Source organism: Pterocles gutturalis, unplaced genomic scaffold, assembly GCF_000699245.1.
Source record: "Pterocles gutturalis isolate BGI_N339 unplaced genomic scaffold, ASM69924v1 scaffold39469, whole genome shotgun sequence".
Taxonomy (NCBI): domain Eukaryota; kingdom Metazoa; phylum Chordata; class Aves; order Pterocliformes; family Pteroclidae; genus Pterocles; species Pterocles gutturalis.
In genome coordinates this window covers 7,402-27,475 of record NW_010137145.1, presented here as the reverse complement: position 1 = coordinate 27,475, position 20,074 = coordinate 7,402, and the positions used below count along the sequence as shown (strand labels likewise).

Sequence of the window (20,074 nt, the reverse complement as noted above, 5' to 3'; positions counted from 1 at the left end):
GGGGGGGGGGCGGGGAGAACCCCACCAAATGTGCTAAATATTAGACAGCAAGGTTAGGTAGTAATGCGGAATTTTGTAGGTCTCATTCCTCTTCAACTAGGTACTGACAATGTGGGAAAGCCATACAAACACAGTGGCAGCAACACTTGTTTTATATTCTTATTCTTTATAAACATGCAGTGGTGAAACTTTGTCATGGAAATGCTCAGAAAGTGTGACTGTATACAGTAATCTACTCTAGGATGGCATATGATGAAGTTTTAATGGAATGCTTCATTTCACTTTACTCCATCTTTGGCACGCAGGAATCTGTCCGTGCATTCTCATATTCCTATGCTGTTCAGATAGTCTTAATTGGCACAAATGAATGAAATATGCATATCTGCAGACACATGGCACACAGTACTATATGGGAGAGAATTTCCTGTAAAGAAGGCAATGCCTGTGTTACACAAGCTGCCCAGTTAAGATATGTATTTCACTGGCACTTCACTGCTACAAAAACTATTAAACTATAACAGCACTCAGGCACCAACAAATCAGAAATGCATGAAGTGTAGGTGGCTAGATCATATGCATTTAATGTCACAATTCTCAGCTGAGAACATTAAATCATATCTCCCAGTATTTTCCATGGTTAAAATGAACATTTGCCTTCTGTAATTCAGCTTTCAGATACATCAAGAAAATACCATTAATTAAACCAATATCCAATTCTGACCAAGAGAATTCTTGGTTCTCTCAATTGTGAATATGGGAAGTCACTAAACAGTCAAATCTTCTATTAGTGCTCATTTAGAAGTGCATACAAACTAGTGCTATTTCAGGGGTCCTGTTAGGTGGACACAAACTTCTGTGTAAAATAACTTAAAATGGATTAAAAATAATGTATTCTTCTCCTTTTTAGAACAAGTCTGTTCAAATTTGTCAAAACAGGAAGCACAACTGTTAAGAAAAAAAATTGTCCTGTGAACCAAGCAGAAATTATGCTTAAGCATACTACAATTAGTTTTATGATAAACTGGAACAGGCATTTACGTCAAGTGCATCTACAGTGAAAATTCTGGTATAAAAACACATGAACTATATAAAAACTGTAAGGTGTAATTTGTATGTGCACGTAAATATTTACAAATACTACCCTATTTCTACCGTACAAAAAACCTGTATATACTGAAGAGAAGAATGATTTGCAATCAGAACGCACGCTCTGCTCTTCCAAGCTGCTCCATGAGGAGGACCTCTCTATACACAAAGAAGCTGTTTTTCCCTAGAGACACTGCAGAGAAGGGCCCTCCCTACATGGAGTATCTTCTTGTTTCTGTCAAGTAGCACATCACAGACTGGGTGGGCAAAAAAGATGACTCCTTCTGCAGCCAGCATGTGCACCCCTTCCCATCCGCAGTGTGGGCAAACCAGTGCCTATACCAGTCAGCGCACTACGCCTGCAGAAAGCAGCAGCAGCTTCCTAAACGTTTTGCTTCCCCAGGTTCACTGGCATCCGCACAATATGTGCAACCTTGACCTGCAACGGCAGGTTTCCTAAACAGACTGCTACCGACAGCACCTTTATTTCTGCATGTCATATGGGCTTTGGAGTGCAACGGCAGAATTCAACCCAACTATACAGGGATTCCTTAAGTTATCAATGTTAGAATTCCTACTAACATTAAGGGGGACAGATTTAATCCACAACATGCTTATTTCTCATACAGAAACATACTAAAGTACATGAACATAAATTTACAAAGGAGTTACAGCCTTGTAAAATAAAATCTTTTATACTTGATTCCAAGATAGAATTTTCACTTCGTCTTATCTAAGAATGATTACTTCACTCTATAGTAGCTTCTGAAAAATTGATTTGGTTCCTTTTTGCTGTATCCAAAAGGCATAAGAAAGTAAATAGTTATCTACAATACTAGCAGGCGTGTATTAAGTAAAAATTACATAAAGGTACCGAACTAGAAGTATCCCCACAGAATTTGAAGTGAAAAACTCAACTGACGTTTAAGCAGAGCAAAGACAACAGAAGACTACAGAAAACATATGCATTGCTATGCGCCTTGCAACATTACTGGAAACTGCAATAAACATTCTATACTAGAACCATTTCGCCTGCAATACCCTAAGGCAAGAATCACTTTTTATTCAGCACTACCAGGTCTTAGAAAAAAAAATGACCTGAACAATTATTTTGGTCAGACTGCTTATCTTCAGTATTGCATTACCTCTAATTTAATGGAAATAGTTTTATGGTGTGACTTTAACTACCGAAAATTTCTGTAATGAATTCTAAACTCCAGATAGTCACATGAGATATATAATGTAATTAAAGCTATATATTATTTTTGTCTTAGCATATTATATACCTCCAACCAATCTTAAAAGGAAATGCTTACTATGAAAGGCAATAATTACGTAAAAAATTTGCCTTGGTTGTAATCTTATAGTGAAATTTATTTGTTCCACAGACATTTACATTATTTTAACTTCATTTTTTCATGAAGGCATTATTAGAAGAAATGTAATCTGACCAGAAGCCATTTTCCAAAAATAGCTACTATCCCAAATTCCAGTCTTTAGGGAAACCATAAAAAAGTGCAACCACATAGGCTGTGATGCTTTTAAGCAACATTATCAGAATTTATTTAGAAGATTTTAAATTACTGCTTTGAATTACCATGTTCTACATCTCTTGTTAAGGGTAATTAATCTTAATTCACTGCAAAAGGACTGCTGCACACTCATGAGTGAGCTATACCTGGACCCATGAGAAGCTTATCAAGAAAAAGGTAGTGGCCCAATCACCACTTTTCTAAATATATTTTCTATACAAAATATTTTCAAGGTATAATCCTTAGTTATTTGTACAGTACTCTATGATTTAAACAACAATATTCAGTAAAATAGTAAGTGTGTGAAACTGCAACACCACATGGAATGAGCACTCTGCCATTTTGCTAGTGTAATCAATATTAGGACCAGAAAAATTTTCTAACACGGAAGCAAAAATATTCCATAGTTTTTGAATCTTGACTGTACACTTCATGATTTTGGCTATGATTTGCAGCACACTCGTAAGATACACAAATATCTTATGCACATTTCAGTAGCAGAATGGCACTTGGCTTGCTCTAATAGAAACAACAGAGATGCAACTGACAATTTTAAGAAAGACAATGTCCTTATTTGCATGCTGAAAATCTGGTTGTGTCCCCCTAATCCAGGCACATCCATTCATTGTGCAATCTGTCGATGGGTAAACAAATAGTGCAGGATTCATCTCAGTGGGAACTGGCCCTTTGGTCTAACCGAAGTCAATTCTAGGTCGATACTGAAGTACCATAGGATAAGACTAAAAACAAAGGCAAGAGAAAAACAACAACAAAAACAGACAAGAAAACATGAAGACATAATTCATAAAAAATACAAAGAAAATCCAATTAAAGATTGCCTAAATAATAGCCAGAGCTTATCCCTAAGACACATGTATATGACAATCAGTTTGATTTATATGAAATAATTCAACAGTTAAATCCATGCCTGTACTTCAAATCTGTATTTAATCTCTAAGTCAGTTAGTTGTAGTTATTTGTCATTAATATAATATTCCTGTATCTGCTTTTATATATTTGTGATTTGTATGTCTTACAACCTATATACTTGGAGTGCTCAAACAACTCCTCTTATTTCTCTGTTGCTGTGTTAAGAAAATGCAATCTTAAAATGTTATACTTTCTAAACCAAAGCCTATTTATAGATGACATACTTTGTTTGACTTTTATATATATGGAGGTTCCACAGCTATACTAGTACTCAGCACTAGTTAATGGGAACCAGGCTACTCTTGTATTAAAAAGGAGAAAAGAAAAAAAATCAGGTCAAATTGTTGTCAGATGATTTTCTGAGACACAAGTGCTAACTTCTCTCCCAAATCCAAACCCCTCAACTTCAGATCTACTGATACATTTGCATTACTTCTTACTGGGGAAAAAAAAAAAGGCAAATCAACTGCTTGGGATACCTGAACTGGACAAAACTGTTGTGGAACAGGAAGCAAAAGTGGGTGGGTTTCCTGAAAGTGCCATGGCGCACTTAGGCCCTTGTTTCTGGAAGCTCTTTTTCACGAAATGTCTTATTTTTTTTCAGTTTGTCAACATTGCATTTAAATCTGATGTTTTCCTCTTAACTTCCATTAGGATACTGGATGTTTTCTATAGCATAAAACCCAGGAAAATCTTCTTGACTCAGCAACTATATGGGTTTAACAACCTCTCTGCCACAGGGCAGAGGAACATAGCTAATTTAAGTCTTCTTGTATTGCAAATTTGGAATTATAAAGAATTAGTACAGAAGCTATCATTAAAGCCAGAAATATTTTACCGCATCCTTCAAATGAAATGCAGGTGAACTTCAGTGACCGAAAAAGAAAGGTATCGCTGCAAAGACCTGTACAGGTTAATAAACTTTCCATGCCATGGTAGTGAAATGATCACCAGAACTAAATGTGATCCTACTTGCTAGGGATTTGCAAACCGGAATGCAGAGAAATCAAAAAGTAAACCCAGTGGTATTCAGTAGCAGCAGAAGCATTTAGGAGAGAAGACAGGGAGCACCATGTGTAGTCTGCATGTGCAATTAACCAACACATATTTGCAGTATTATAAAGTACTTGGTCTCTTGATTTTTTTTTCATAGGATATGACAACCATCATCAGTGCTTTTGCAAACAAAATTACAAACCAACTGTATAAATAAAATGCACTACACTGGAACAATTATAATTACTGAAGTAGGCATGACTGCAGCAGGTCACTCCCATCCATAGTATGGAGTGACCCTCTATCATTAACTTCAGTTTTTTGCTCAAGCAAAATACTATTTCAATCTTCCAAGTAACTTTTAGAAATTAGTTCAAATCAAAATTCCCAATGAGGAAACTGAAACACTGTTTCATATAGGTATGAAGCACTTTGATCACTGAAATTTAGAAATCAACTTCAGTTTTCAGGTTCTGGAGGTTGTGATTTGTTATATTCTAGAGATAAGGCATTATTCAATTTCTAATTTTAAAAGATGTGAAAGAAATATAGTATTAGAAAATTAAAAAGAGCATATGAATTGCCATAAAGAGATGAAACCAATGTAGTCTCTTCTAATTCACACTCTTCAGTTTTGATCTCTTGACAGTGACTGTCCAGTGCCACTAGTTTGAAGGATAAGAGAGGAAGAGGTAGATCATCCTTCCAGACCGAAATGGATATCAGCCTACAGAATTATATCTCTCTAACAAAAAGACAAATAGTCTAACGTAAAGTAAAAGAAACCCCCAAAACTTTTTAATGGATTCTATTTATCATTCAATAAAGCTTTCTCTGATTGAACGAAAATGCTCAGGCCTTGCTCATAGAGTTTTAGCACTTTGTAGTGAGGAATTATAAAAACTCCACAACCTGGATTATAATTCAAGCGCTAACAGGACCTTAATGACTGCAGTATGTACAGTTGTGAGTGCCTCTTACCTGATAAAAAGTGCCATCCTCTGAGCAGACTTGCGAAGATGAGCAGTTCTGACACCGAAACTGCGAAGGAGATGATTTTCTGATCAGATAAGAGGCATCCACAGCTGGACATACACATTTACCATTTTTTTTTTTTTTTACATTTGAAAATGTAAAGTTTAAAATTAATTTACTTATTTAAACCAGGAAAGACTTCTCTAATGAATAAATGGATGATTTCCCTTAACTATGCTACCTCATGTATGGTCCACAGGTGTGCCAGTAAAAGTTCATAGTGAATAGTACCAAAGATGGAGATAATGGATTTGCTTGATCTTCATCCAAAAGAAGAGACTGTTAATTAGGTACCATCCCAATTTCTGTTTTATAACAATACCAAACACAGTTAGGGAAAACAAAATCATAGAAGCCCAGATGCTACCAGATTTATCACCAGCACAATGTAATTTTTACAGGCATTAGTTTGTCATCTCTGACTTCAGGGGAGTTCTGAGATTTCTGAAAAATTTTAACCAGTACAAATAACATCCTTCTTGTCAAGACGACAGTTACTGTTGCTTCCAAACCAACTGTCAAAAGTCCATTTGTAGGCAGGGGCTGCAGGATTAAATGTCGTGAAAGAATTCCATTATCACTAGAAGTTTTTGCCTCAATATTTCCTAATAGTAGAGTCAATGCTAACAAAAATATAAGATGGCAAGCCAAAGAAACACCTACTGGTTACAAGGCAGTGCTGGAAAAAAATACTACTTAAAGCTCTCTTACTGGTGCCATACTGGGGTTTCAGCAATCATCAAATTTCAGTGCAATATTATTTTCAAATTTAATGCATACTTGCCTATATATATTAACTCCCCTAATTCCTAACAAAATCTATCCTTCCCTCCCCTTCAGATTAAGGTAAAACTTTAAGAAACTTGTGAATCATTATCTCCACACTGTGCTTAATCCTCTGTCTTCTCTGCCTGTGCTGCAGTGCTTTTTATTCTGAGTACTAGGAAGCTTTAAAAAAAAAAAAAAGTACAGAACGTTTGGAATTTTCTACAGATCAGTACATTAGTATATGCTAAGTGCTTAACTTCAGCTCCACTTGAACACAGCCTCCACTGGTAATGACAGACAACAAATCTGCATATACTACAAAGCAATAAAGAGTGAAGAACAATCAACAGCCACAAACAAAGGAATATATAAAACAAAGAGAAGAGATGGGGATAGGACTTCTAAAAAAAAATTAAATATACAAGGCAATACAAGAGCTACTAAATCAAACTGAATATCAAACCCGAAATAAATGTATTTTAATAAGTTAAATACTGCAGTTCTGAAATATACACATGCAGCAAGAAAAACCAATTCAGATGTGTTGTCTGGATGCTAGTGCTATACAGCATATCTAAAAAACATGGGTGTAGTATTAGCAGAAACAGTAATACAACAATTAGATTTCCCCAAAATTTTTTCAGTGTCATTTTCAGTTTACTGACTGAATAAAACAGATTCTTAATAAGGAACTGCTGGATGCAGATTCCCCAACTATTTTAATTCAAAAGCAAATTTCCAGAAAAAGAGCAAGTGCTTGGGCTTTCAGATACCTGATTTGAAACCCAGAGCAGAATTTGCATGTAAACTTTGTATACCTGTTATTTTTAAGTTTCAGAATTGATACAATATACGTGGTGTAAGGTTGCACTCATAGAGTCTAACATAAGAAATCCAGAAAACATGCAAAAAGTATTTTTAAATATAGGGATATTTGAAGGGTCACAGAATATATTTTGGACCAAGCCGTGAAAGCATGTATACTCTCTATATTGATTATACCAAAACATAATTTATTAATAATGTAACAGCATTTACGTTTTCGCCTCTTAGTCTCCATCTTGTCATATAGATGAATTCCATAGTATGATCCTTCCCCATGATTTCTCCATTGCATAGTACATCCAGCTTAAAATTCAACAGAAAAAACAGGAAGACAAACAGATTCAAAATTTTAATGTCTCAATGAACTCCTAGGTGAGTTTCTGAGAGTTAATCGCACAACTCCTATCATTATAGAATAATTCTATCAGACATGCATATCAAACCTGAATAAACCCAACATTCTGAAAAAATTCTATTTTGTAAAGTAGTATTCCACTTTATTTTTTCACTTTTGTGTTTTCAGTTAAGGTGTGGACAGAAGAAAGTCTACTAAACTAGTTAGGATATCACTAGAAGACAAACCCTCCCTACACTTATCAATACTACACACTATCTGAAGAGAAAGCTTTGTGTTTGAAGGCCTTCTTGCTACATCAATGCTCTTTCAAATACAAAGATATAAACCAGAAGTACTGTAATTTTCAGTTTTTAAAAATAAATGATAATTTTTAAAATTCCATTAAAAAATAACTATAAGTTACAAGGAAAACACATTTCTGAGTATACAAACATGATTCTTCATCATCTGAAGGACTAAAGGCAAAAGAAAAAAAGTTATGATCTCACTGCAAAAAATGATTGGTTTAAACTGTATTAGAGCATCTTACTTTTACCAATTTGACAATTCTTTCATTACTATAGCCATAATGCTTTTCTGTTTTTAAGATGGGAAAAAACCTCCAAAATTTTGAAGCAAGCAGATACTATGTAACAAAAGCCATTAAGGTCCCATCAACAGATTAAATTAACATAATTAACAAAACCAAATGACATCAAAATGGTTGGCAGCATGTCATGATACTGTGACAAACTCCTGCATATAGCTCTGCAATAACCTGTGCACCTAACCTAACTCAGCCAAAGCTGGGATGCTGCCATTTGTGCTAAAAGCACCCTGCAGTTCATGGAGTCACCGACTCCTTTAAGAGAACTGCCTGAAAAAATAGTCTGTGCTGAGGTCAAAATTTGTGTATGGGAAGAGGGAAAGCAGAGGCAGGAGTCTCACACCTCCCAGCTCCACCCTGCATCACAACTTCTGTCATGTTAGGAAGTTCTCCCAGGGAAGTCTTGGCCAAGACCAAATCACTCCTGGAGCAAAGAACCTCTCTCCATCAAACTCCACCTAATTCCAGAGAAGATGCAAAAAAGAGTATCTGCATTTTGAAAGATTCAAATGGTATTGCTCTTCACTTCTTCATAGTTACTGGATAGTTTCTCACATCTAAGGAAAATTAAGCTGAAGAGTAATTTGGTATATATCTAGTTGATTTCTCCTTTTCCCCAGTAGCTCCTAGCCCAAACTGTATTAAGAGAGTTTTTTATTAGCCACACGGAAAGAGAAAGCATTTACTTTTTTACATAAAAATATAAAAATGTAATGTATATGTTCCTTCATAGGTAAGCAACAAACTGAAGTTACTAGAACTGTATGAGTTCCTTAATTAGCTACAGTAGTCACTGTGATAAAATGATCACTTCTCATCTAAGGGCAGAAAATGTGACTTAGAATATTGAACAGTACTTGGTGATTGGGCTAAAAAAATATTCCTCAAGTTCAAATATGATTAAATTTCATAAAAATCTAATACTTTGCAGGGCAACAAAAATACAAGCACTTTTTCTTTCAAATGTACCTCATAAGAACTTGGAAGTTTTAATTTTAAGCTGAGAAACTTTTTGATAGTTCCCACAGTCACTCGAGTAGAACAGCGGATAAATTTCTTCATTAAACCCTAAAGCAAAAGCAACAAAACAGAAAAACCATGTTAGAAGTTTTGGAGCATGTAAGCAATATTTAGTGCAAGAACAGCTGTAATTTACATTTTTTTCAACCAGTAACAAATTTTACTACACTCTCTTCTACTTCATAATGGGACCATAGGTACATTTTTGTTCACTTTTTTTTGCAAAATTTACAAGATGACAAACAAGTTCATTTAACCCATCTCTGATTCTAAAGAAATTTCCTAAAGATCACAGAAGGGAGAAAAAAAAACCAAAACAAATAAAAACAAACCACCAAAAGCCCCAGAAGAACTTAAATAATCCGAGCATCTGTGTTTGTAACACCTGGGGTCAAACAGATGTTAAATTTCTTAGAATTTCTTCAGTCCTTGAGAGAAAAAGGAAGTAAAAACATCCTCAAATAATCTAGGTAAAATACAAGGCAGCTACAAACCTGAGACACAATCTATGATCACAGATTCTGTGATCCAGAACCTAACAGTTTTGATTCAACAGGAAAGCTGGAAACCTGAGACTCCTATATAGTGTTGGAGATACTGATTTCTTACTGTGTATAGCACAAATGGATAGGGATAACACATACATGTTTTCTTGCTGAATCAAAACTTTCTTACTGTGTAAGAACTTCCAAAATTATACATATAACATAGTACACAGAAAATATAAATAGTGTTTTATTAGACAATTTTTTCATATTTTTAAAATTCCTGTCTTTGTAATATAATAAAACATTATAAAAATCTAAGAGCATTTCTAAACACTTTCTTCTAGCCTTGATAACAATAGGCAATCTTCCCTTCATGAATAGAAACCAAATATCCCTAATTCTTAAAACAGGACTGTGCAGGTATTACCCTACACATTTTACAGATGGAGCTGATCTGCCCAAGTACACAGATGACACATCAGTGTCAGGATCAGGTGTACAGCTCAGAAGATCTGGATCCCAGTGCAAAACATACCTGAAAAGCAGCTTCATGCTGCCATGGTAAGACAGCAATCCTTAAAGTGCGAGGCAGCTCACCTACAGCTAGCTTTTTAAGCACCTCTGTGGTATGCTATAATCTGTGTGTAATGCAGTTATGTACCATCAAGACTGTAGACTACAAAACCATAATACCTTAAGAAAAAAAAAAGTCCACTGTCACAGATGGATTTCTGTATGGAACTGTGTTTTGTTACAAAATTTCAAGATGCACTGAAATGTTTAAAACAATAGGACTAAATAAGAATGGAAGTGGAGACAGGTGACCATATTGAAGTTAATCATTAATGGTTGTAAAATAATTTGGTTCCTGTAAGATGCTATTCCCCCAACAATAACAGCAGCACATATTATCTTTATTACTCACTTTGACTACATTATCTCCTGACTGCCCATTGTTGCGTAAACAGTCAAGGCAGATAGCAATCTGTGGGTCACTCCTGTGATAGTCTTTATCTTCTTCATTTTCATCACACTCCTCATCGACTTTGGGTTTATCAGTTTTTGGGCTTTCATCTGTAAAATATGAAGAGCATATTATTTAAGTGTAAAATAATTAATACTTCATTTTCAAGAGCATATTTTTTGTTCACATTAACTTTGTACCATTCTAATTCAGTGCATTCTTAAATTGATAAAATTTACAAATCTCTGAAAATAAAGTTTTACTATCAAAATTTTAATGTAATATGCAAACAGATTTCTATGTGGCAGAAAATAATTATACTGATGGACGACTAACGGTTATGGCTGTCTACTTCTGTTTCTGTCCAGTGATTAAAACCCTGCAACTGCGCATGTATGAAGATCACTCCACCACACAAACCTACTCTATGGTGTGGCAGTTCACTGCCAAAAAATATTGCTTTTAAATAAAGAGTGGAATAACTAATCCCAACATTTATATATCAAAGTAATACAGGTAATCAATTCGTATTAACTGTCTGCTGCAAAAACCCAGTAGAGACAAGTTCCTGAAATGTTATCATGAAGGAAACTAAGGGAAGACAAAACTCAACTTTCACCTGCTTTTGACCTGGTCTAAGGTAACATCACTGTAAAAAACTCCAGATGTCTCTCTCCAGAAGGATCACTGAGAGTACACCAATGTAAGGCTGTTTGCCCTCCCTGAAACAGCCCCTTCTTACTGAAATAATTCTCACCAAATAATTTATTCTCATGTGAGACTCTAAATGCTCGTTTATGGCAGAAAATAGTTTAAATGCTAGTAGTTGTCTCAATGAGTTATCACAACTTTCAAACGGTTTGTAGAGCCAAATTTCCATAGCCTGAAGACACAGTCACTAACAGAGCTGAATGTTAGCTGTAGCTACTTAAAAGTGTATTTTGAGATTTAAAGCCTTCTTCTGATTCACAAAACAATCCAATCACTCATTACATTTAGTAACTGATTTCTAATAGGTTTACCATTAAATTATGGGAGGAAGGTAAGAAGAATTAATTGGTTAAAAGTAAGTCACATTCTAAAAATTTGCAAATTATGTTATTCTTTTTCTATCTATGTATGTAGCAGCAAGTCATTTTCTAAACAGTCAAAAAATGTCTACATTTCATAAAAGTATTTTTAAAGTATTTTTGAAACTGAATAGGTATACACTACATAGTATGTTGTAGAAAGTTAATGTAACAGAGACAAGAACCTTGTCACTTGATAATGGATGCCAAATGCAAATCAACAAAACTAGTGAGAAAGAAAATTAAACGTTAGGAAGGTGGAAAGAAGGTATTAAAAACAATTGAGTGCAGAACAGTATTGCAAAACATTTACTTGACCGTGGTCCTTTACCAAAAATAGCCGTTTCTTTAGCCTAGCAGAGCCTTTCAAGAATTCTTAAAAATGCCCAAATAAAACCTTGATGTCAAACTAAAGGGGCATAAAAACAGTTGAATGTAGTCCTCACTTAGCACCTCAATACTCTTAAATTTTATGGGACAACTACAAAAAAAAAAAAATCCAAAACAAAAAACCAACCAACCAAACAAACAAAAACAAAGAAAAAAAAAAAGAAAATGCATTTTGGAATCTGTGTAAAACAACTGTTTAGCATGTGTGGAAAACTGTTTTACTACTTGTCATAACTATTTCTTGACAACCTCCTACTTAACAGCTGGTCAAATTCAGGAACAGAAAATAATCTCTAAAAAACTCAAGTAGTTCTGCACCTTCCTGTATTAAGAAAACTAAGAATTCAAGTGGAAAATCGCATGGCTGTTGGAAGTGAGAGCTTAAGGACATGCAAACAGAAATAATGATAAAACAGCTACTGTTTGTAAAACAACTGGTTAATAGACAAGCAGCAGTACATGAAGGCCCAGACTACATTTACATAGATTCATTATGAGTTTCTGTAGTGTCTTTGAATTCAGTAAAAACAATGTACATTCATAACTATTTGAAGAAACAAGGCTTAATGAGCAATGTCACTTAACATACAAGTAAGAGGAAAAAAAATCACCTTGTCCATTTTCTTGAGGTTTGTTTTTCTTCCAAAATTCGATCTCTCGCTGCAGTTCCTCTAGTTAACATCACAAAACAGTAATGTGAATTTTTAAATCAATACTTCAGGTATATAATTAGAAATAGCCATATTCCCTCCATTAACCCAAACAGGTACCTGACATCAAATCAGAAACTTACGTTCTCGAAGTCCAGGCACCAGCTTAAATATAATTTCCTCTAAGGTGTTATCCAGCCTTTCAAAGGGAAAAAAAAAAGTCACATTAAGTACAAATTAGCACTTTAAATATTTTTAGCCTTTAAACAACAAAAACTTTTGAATAATAAAATGAACTGCATATTTTTGGTAAATACTACATCATGTAATATCCAATTGATTTTAGCTTGAGACACAACATGCATTAAAACTTATGTCAACCGCCTCTAGAAATTTATTTCTTTTAGGAACAACCTCCTTGGTTTACTTTTTTAATGAATAAAGAGAAAACCAATGCAAAACAGAAAAAAAATTATACCCTAAAATTTTCACTGTTTTAATTTGTGTGATATGCATACAATTGTGTTACTAAAAAGAACAAACTAGAAAAGTAGTATCCAATTTTAAGGTCCAGCTCATGAGCAGTAAGCATGAAAATTATCAAGTCCACTATCATACTAAGTGTTCGAGTGCTTTGTAATAAGGCTGTTAAAAAAAAAACAACCCTGAGTCTATTCCCTACTCATTAGAACACTGACAAACCGATCTTGGCAGGATAAAGATGACCACAGAGCATCCATGCTGATCTGGCTAGACAGTTCTCAGTACCCAACCTAATTAATTTAAACTATTTAAATCTGTCATGAGTTTGTCTACCAGACGACAGTACACAGCACAGGCATGTCCTCTGATATCCTCATATTAAATGCCAGAAATAGCTATCACAGTCCCTTCCAGAAGGCACAATGCATTTACCTTTGTTATTGAAAATAAAAATGTTTTATTTTCTCTCAATTTTACCTTTTCTCCTATCCATTTGGTTTATCATCTGCTTTCTAGTTCCACTTCCTCTCCCTGTCTCACTTATCCTTTGGTTTCCTCTGTCACTCATTCTGTTTAATTTTCCTTACTCTCCTCTGTCCTGAACATCCTATGAACAGTAACTCCCACTGTCCACAGCCTAAACAAAAACCCATGACAGAACAAAGTACTAAGTAATACAATCAGAGAAATGAAGTACCCTGAGATTCAGTCAGAATCTACAATACAATAATTGCCTTGGTGTTTTTTTAAATTGCCTTAATTTTTCATCTCAACAGTGAGATATATGTCTATATATACATACATGTATGTGTACATGCTACTAATAATACCCTGCAGACCTGCTATAAAACATATGATGGTTCTCTATATTTTGTTCACTAGCAGCAACCAAGGAGGAAGAAAATTGAATGCTTTTCAATCCTGGGGATTGCCTAAAAGCCATTTTAATAGATAACAATTACCTCCTCTTAATACATATATGAACATTTCAGGTTCCCTTCTTTACAGAATTAGTCATTAAAAGTTTACAAGTAGACTTACTACCCAATCATCTTGTTTTGAGACTAATTCCCTGTTATCTGTCAGTTCATGGGGGCAGCCATACCATGAGTATATTCATACGTAAGCTAGGATCATGACACATTTTTAATTGCTTCTTCTTATAAAGACAAAAAAAAGTAATAAATAAAAATCTTTAGCAAGTGAAACAGACCTCCCCTAAACCAAAGCAGCATAGAGAGCACTTTCTCACAGAGAAAATGATGGGATGTCAGATATATGGGATATCTTCTGATAGATGACAATATAGGTCTACCTTCCCAAGTGGTGTTATCTCTTCTAGCCTCTCCTCTCAATATCTATTGAAACTAGATGGTACTGCTTTTTATGAAGTTCCCACAGCAGGGCACTGAGAGCCTGGGAATCTGTCTTGGAAAATTATATTCATTTCACATTGTAAGAAAGCTCCAATCTTCATAACTTACTCATTAAAGAAAAGAAATAAGGACTTCAAAAGACAACATCACTACCTTAATTCAAAATCCCACTAACCATTCCTCAGGATGATATAATACATAGTGGCTCTTTTACATCTATTTTTGAAAATTCCCACTTGGCACTTCCTCATTTGTCTTCAATGGCCCAAAAGAAAAGTCACTGGTAATGCTATCACTAAAGAAAACTTGCACCCAAAGCAGCAAGTTACCAAGAAAAAAAGAAGCCTGCCTTCATGGTATACCCAACCCAGACCAAACTGAATATTACTGATGCAGAATTCAGCTAAATTAGGAAAGGGGATTCTAGAATTTAACAGTCTTCCTGGATTTTCATTTTAGAGCTCCAGGGTGAATTTCAGACTTAGGCTTATAGTTTCAACAGACCCTAAATGCTGCTAACTAAAAGACACATCTAAAAAACTCACATTCTTAGAGAGTTATTCAGAATTGAGTTTATAAACTGGTTTATAAAGTTTATCCCAAAGATCTCAGCTAAAAATAATATCTAGAGTGTTCAATGCCATTTCTCAGAAAAAGACTGCATTCTTGAGCAATGATTGGACTAGTCTCTACAGTCAGAGTATAAAACATGTGTGAAGTTATGTAGGCAACATCCAAAAAAGATAATTCCATTACAGTGCTCTTCTAATTATTAGTTTAGCAAATGTTTAAAACTGTTTTATAAAATACAACCAGTAAACTACTAGTTATAGGCAGTTTGTTGGCAAATAAACCAAATTACTCTGAAAGAATTTTCAGGAAATAATTGCAGAGAAAATAGCTCTTCCTGCATTTCTGGCTTGTGGTCTCAACTTCTCTCACCCTTCTATCATTTCCTACTTAAAGCATATTAATATTTCACTAAACATCTACTAGATATTTCAGAAAAACACATTTTTCAGCTCCTACGAAATGGTCCTGTCATAATAAAAGAAGTATTTCTAAAATGGTTTTGTTTTCAGCTTATTAGCAGCCTTATACACTCTGTATACCATCTTCTCTTACAGCTGACACAGTGCCTCAGATGCTGACAGGAGATCAGGAAAATATTTATGATAAACATCTACATAAACCCTTTTAGCCTTACCCTTCCAAAAAACATTCAGACAACAACGACTTAAACTAATAACACCCTTTAGAGTTGCTGAATTTAATCTCTCTCACCTGTCCTCTTGGTATGTAACTGAAGTGTGGGAATTGCTCTGCACATACATATCCCTCATAAAAATCAAAGCAAAATATGGCGAACTGTAGCAAACAGAATGACACTAGGAAATAACACCAACCCTGGTAAATTCCAGATGTAAATATTTATTTTAACATTGATGTAAGAATATTTCAACCTAAATTCACAACAGTATTACAAATTAATAACACTTGGTGGGTGGAGGGAGTGTTGGGAGTGGGGGCAGGGAGTGGCTTCATCATTTATGGAAAACATGAGGTTCTTCCACTTATGACATTTTTTATTTCACTGTACTATACTTATAGGATGGCTATCACCTTTGTTGCAACATAAAATCACTAAAGGGAATCCAGAATTTCAAGAAAAATAATTGTTTAAAACAAGAAGTGTTATCATAATATAAAAAATGCAAACTCTCAAGAAAAGGCATTTCCAGTGTCAAAATTTTCTTTCATGTGTGTCTTTTCTTTAATCTGACAGCAGATTTTAATTCAGATTGGCAGATCTATGTCCTGGAAAATATTCAGTTATTTGCATGATTCATTTTCTGCATTGATCTAAGAAGAAAAAAGTTGCATGCAGTTTGGAATGCCCCAAATAATTTCAAAAAAGAAACTCTAGAATTTAATTTCATGTAAAGAATAAAAGCTATCTGGTTCACTTATCTGATCTATAGAGGCATTACAGTATTTATTTTAATTTGTACAATACACCCAGCCTTTCTGTGTGTTTCCCTTGTCCTTCGTCCTTTTATTACATCTGAATTTATTCGGAGATGAGAAATTGACAGAAACTATGGCCAAGAACAGTTGATATATGTATTATACAAATAAGCAGAAAAATTAATTCCCTTTCATGACAAAGATATTAAGATTTTTTTTTAATTTTATTTTTTGTTCTTCCATTTCAACAAACATTGTGCAATATCATCTTACCTTAACATTTCTAGAGGATTGGTCTCGTGCACTTGGTTGCCACACCTGGGACAGTCATTGCTGTCTTCAAAGTGTTGAACAATGCAAGTCTTACAAACTGAGGGACCAAAAAAAAAAAAAAAAACAACCAAAAAACACACAAAGAGAGAGAAGGGAAAAAAAAACCACCTTAGTCTAAGATCTAAATAATACTGCTTCAACACGACCTAATGATACCAGTTAACTACTTCATGCATCAAAGATTTAAGAGAGTATTATTTTAAAGCATATAACCCCAATGTATCTTATCCACTTCTTGTTCCTCAAAGCCATAGCTAGTTCTGCTCTGCCAAGACACTGACTTCAGCAGCACCAAGTTCAGCAGAACAGGTTAGACAAGCACTGACTTAAAGTACATGGTATTTTTACTACTTATAATTCTCCCATCATCATAAAATGCAAACCCCACACCATGTAGCACATGTAAAGAGAAGGTTTTGAGAAAGTGCATGCTGGGGAGCCCTAGCCCAGCAGAGCCAATCATCACTTCAGATTATTTGAAGATGACTTAGCACATTATTTTCTTTCCAACAGTGTTGCTGGCAACCGAAAATACTGTTATAAACTCTTCTTGTAAGAGAAAAGTTCACAGAAATTGTACACAGGTTCAAAGTGGCTATGTTTCTCTTTTGGCATAGCTCCTTCAAAAGCAACGACAGAATTTACAGTAAACATTTAATACTTGAATCTTATAATGAAAAATCAGGATCACAACCACGGCAAGTATGAACAAACCCAAAACAACAACGACGTGAATTTAAAATCCAATAAAGTGAAATTAAACTAAACAAGGTGCTACACTACTGTTGCTTACAAATGATTAACTGCAGACTGTAGATTGTACTGCCATTAATAAGAAAATGGAAGCCAAGCTGATGAGAACAAATACACCTGCTGTTATTACGATATTTTGGATGGAGATAAACTCTATCCTCTGTTTATTATTATTTCACCTAAACTAAAATAAAAACTGCAAATTCATCAGTAAATGGACTAATAAAATAAATGGACTGCTGCAATTGCTGCAAAGCACAAATACAGGCTGGGAGGAGAATGGCTTGAGTGCAGCCCTGAGGAGAAGGACTTGGGGGTGTGGGTACATGAAAAACTGAACACGGGCCAGCAGTCTGCGATTGCGGCCCAGAAGGCCAACCGGATCCCGGGCTGCACCAAGATGAGCATGGCAGCAGGTCGAGGGAGGTGATTCTGCCCCTCTGCTCTGCTCTCAAGAGGCCCCAGTGGAAGTACTGCGTCCAGGTCTGGGCACCCCAACGCAAGAAGGACGTCGAGCTGTTGGAGCAGGTCCAGAGGAGGGCCACGAAGATGATCAGAGGGCTGGAGCACCTCCCCTATGAGGACAGGCTGAGAGAGTTGGGGTTGTTCAGCCTGGAGGAGAGAAGGTTACGGGGGGACCTTACAGTAGCCTTCTGGGACTTAAAGGGGGCTACAGGAGAGATGGGGAGGGACTTTTTACAAGGGCATGTAGCGACAGGACAAGGGGTAATGGTTATAAGCTGAAAGAGGGCAGATTTAGACTACATATAAGGAAGGAATTTTTTACAGTGAGGGTGGTGAGGCACTGGAACAGGTTGCCCAGGGAAGCTGTGGATGCCCCATCCCTGGAGGTGTTCAAGGCCAGGCTGGATGAGGCTTTGAGCAACCTGGGCTAGTGGAGGGTGTCCCTGCCCATGGCAGGGGGGCTGGAACTAGATGATCTTTAAGGTCCCTTCCAACCTAAACCATTCTATGAATTTCAATACGCTTTCTGCTGAAACACTGTAATTTCTTTCATCAGTTACCTAAAGAACTAAGAGGACCTCTAAAACAAGCTGGTAAGTCCTAATTATATGACAATCTTCAAAGAATCTAAAAATTCCTTTAATGTCACCTAACAAGCAAAGCCTGCATTTATCTTTGCCTTAGTACGCTCAGAAGAGTTACTACAAATCAGCTGATGCTGATAATGCATACACATCAAATCTCTGTGCAGGCATTTTTCCATCTGCTTTGAAACATTAACTTTAGGACATAACTTCATAGCTTTGGTTGAAATTACAATGAACTTTCCCCTTAAGTCTGATGGACAGACTTCAGAGCTCACTGGCTGGCTCTTCATGCTCTCCCCAAGCTAAATGGCTCTAGCAGTGCTGGATGCCGGGCAGATTCACAATTATCTGGTGAAATTTGCTCAGGAAGCCCACGAGTCCTGCCAAACAAGCCTAGTAAGTGGGCTACAGTGCTGTCGTCTGCACGTGGGGACTCCAGAACAGCCAAGAACACTGATGCTGTGAGAGCACCATTCAGCCCTCAGGACACAAGTTAATCTTTTCCTAACCTCAAGTTGTGAGTTATTTAGCATTGGCATACAGAGGCAAGAACTTGTAATCACAGAACCCTTCTTATATCACAGATCTTTTATAATTTGTTAAATTACTAGACTTAATTGATTTTTGCACATATATTCTCTAACACTTCCACAGGGTAAGAAATCTAGTACAATGTTCTGTACCTACAATATCTCTTTACTTTTCTATAAGCTTTTTGTAACTAATACTCCTATATTGTAATCACTGTAAAACAATTAGAAATATTTCAAACAGAAGACCGAATGTGGACATAGTGGCTAAACTGCATTTAAATCTATTTTATGCAACTCAGAGATTTTTAGAAAGAAGATAGTCTATAAAAGGAACAATTGTTATGAATGGAAGTAGTTAACATTGTTGAAAATCGTATCTTCCCCGTTCATTAATGGAGGAGATGCCTTCTTCCTATTTATCGAAAGAATCAGGACTTTTTTAGGGCATGATTCTTCTATGTTACTGAAGTAGAGAGCATCAAAGCAATTAAATGTAGAGATACCAGGTCTGCAGGAAGTAAACCAAAGGACTAAAGAGGATTAGCCTACTAAATCCAATATAAGACATAGTAAAAGCCTGAAACAAATGTCCTAGAATAAGCACTTGCTGGATGACTTCAATGAGAATGAAAATAACCGTATTCTGCCCAAGGTTCTCTAGGAACCTGTGCCATGTGCTAGTGTCAATTGAGTTCTTCAACTGCAGCACCTGATATCTCATAATCCTGGTATCTATACTGTGCTGAAGATGGAGATGATATGCTTCCTCCGCCAGGAGAAATGGTACAGACTAGTGCCGGGAAATGACCATGCTGATGAGAACCACCACGTCAAGAATCACCTGCTATCTCAGAAATTCCATTAGTCGGAGAACCTCA

General features: G+C 35.7%; 1 protein-coding gene across 1 annotated transcript in view; it reads right to left on the bottom strand.

Moving 5' to 3' along the window:
- Positions 1-2,483: 2,483 nt before the first annotated feature.
- The window catches only part of PCGF5 (polycomb group ring finger 5), a 24,853-nt gene continuing 7,262 nt past the window's right edge, over positions 2,484-20,074 (bottom strand). Inside the window, exons 2-9 of the mRNA XM_010082535.1 lie at positions 16,799-16,895; positions 12,842-12,897; positions 12,660-12,719; positions 10,550-10,698; positions 9,086-9,184; positions 7,386-7,475; positions 5,526-5,585; positions 2,484-3,358 (exon numbers count right to left, since the gene is read on the bottom strand). Of these exons, the coding sequence (XP_010080837.1) occupies positions 3,311-3,358; positions 5,526-5,585; positions 7,386-7,475; positions 9,086-9,184; positions 10,550-10,698; positions 12,660-12,719; positions 12,842-12,897; positions 16,799-16,895 (659 nt within the window). The 3' untranslated portion in view covers positions 2,484-3,310. The remainder of the gene's footprint in view (positions 3,359-5,525; positions 5,586-7,385; positions 7,476-9,085; positions 9,185-10,549; positions 10,699-12,659; positions 12,720-12,841; positions 12,898-16,798; positions 16,896-20,074) is intronic.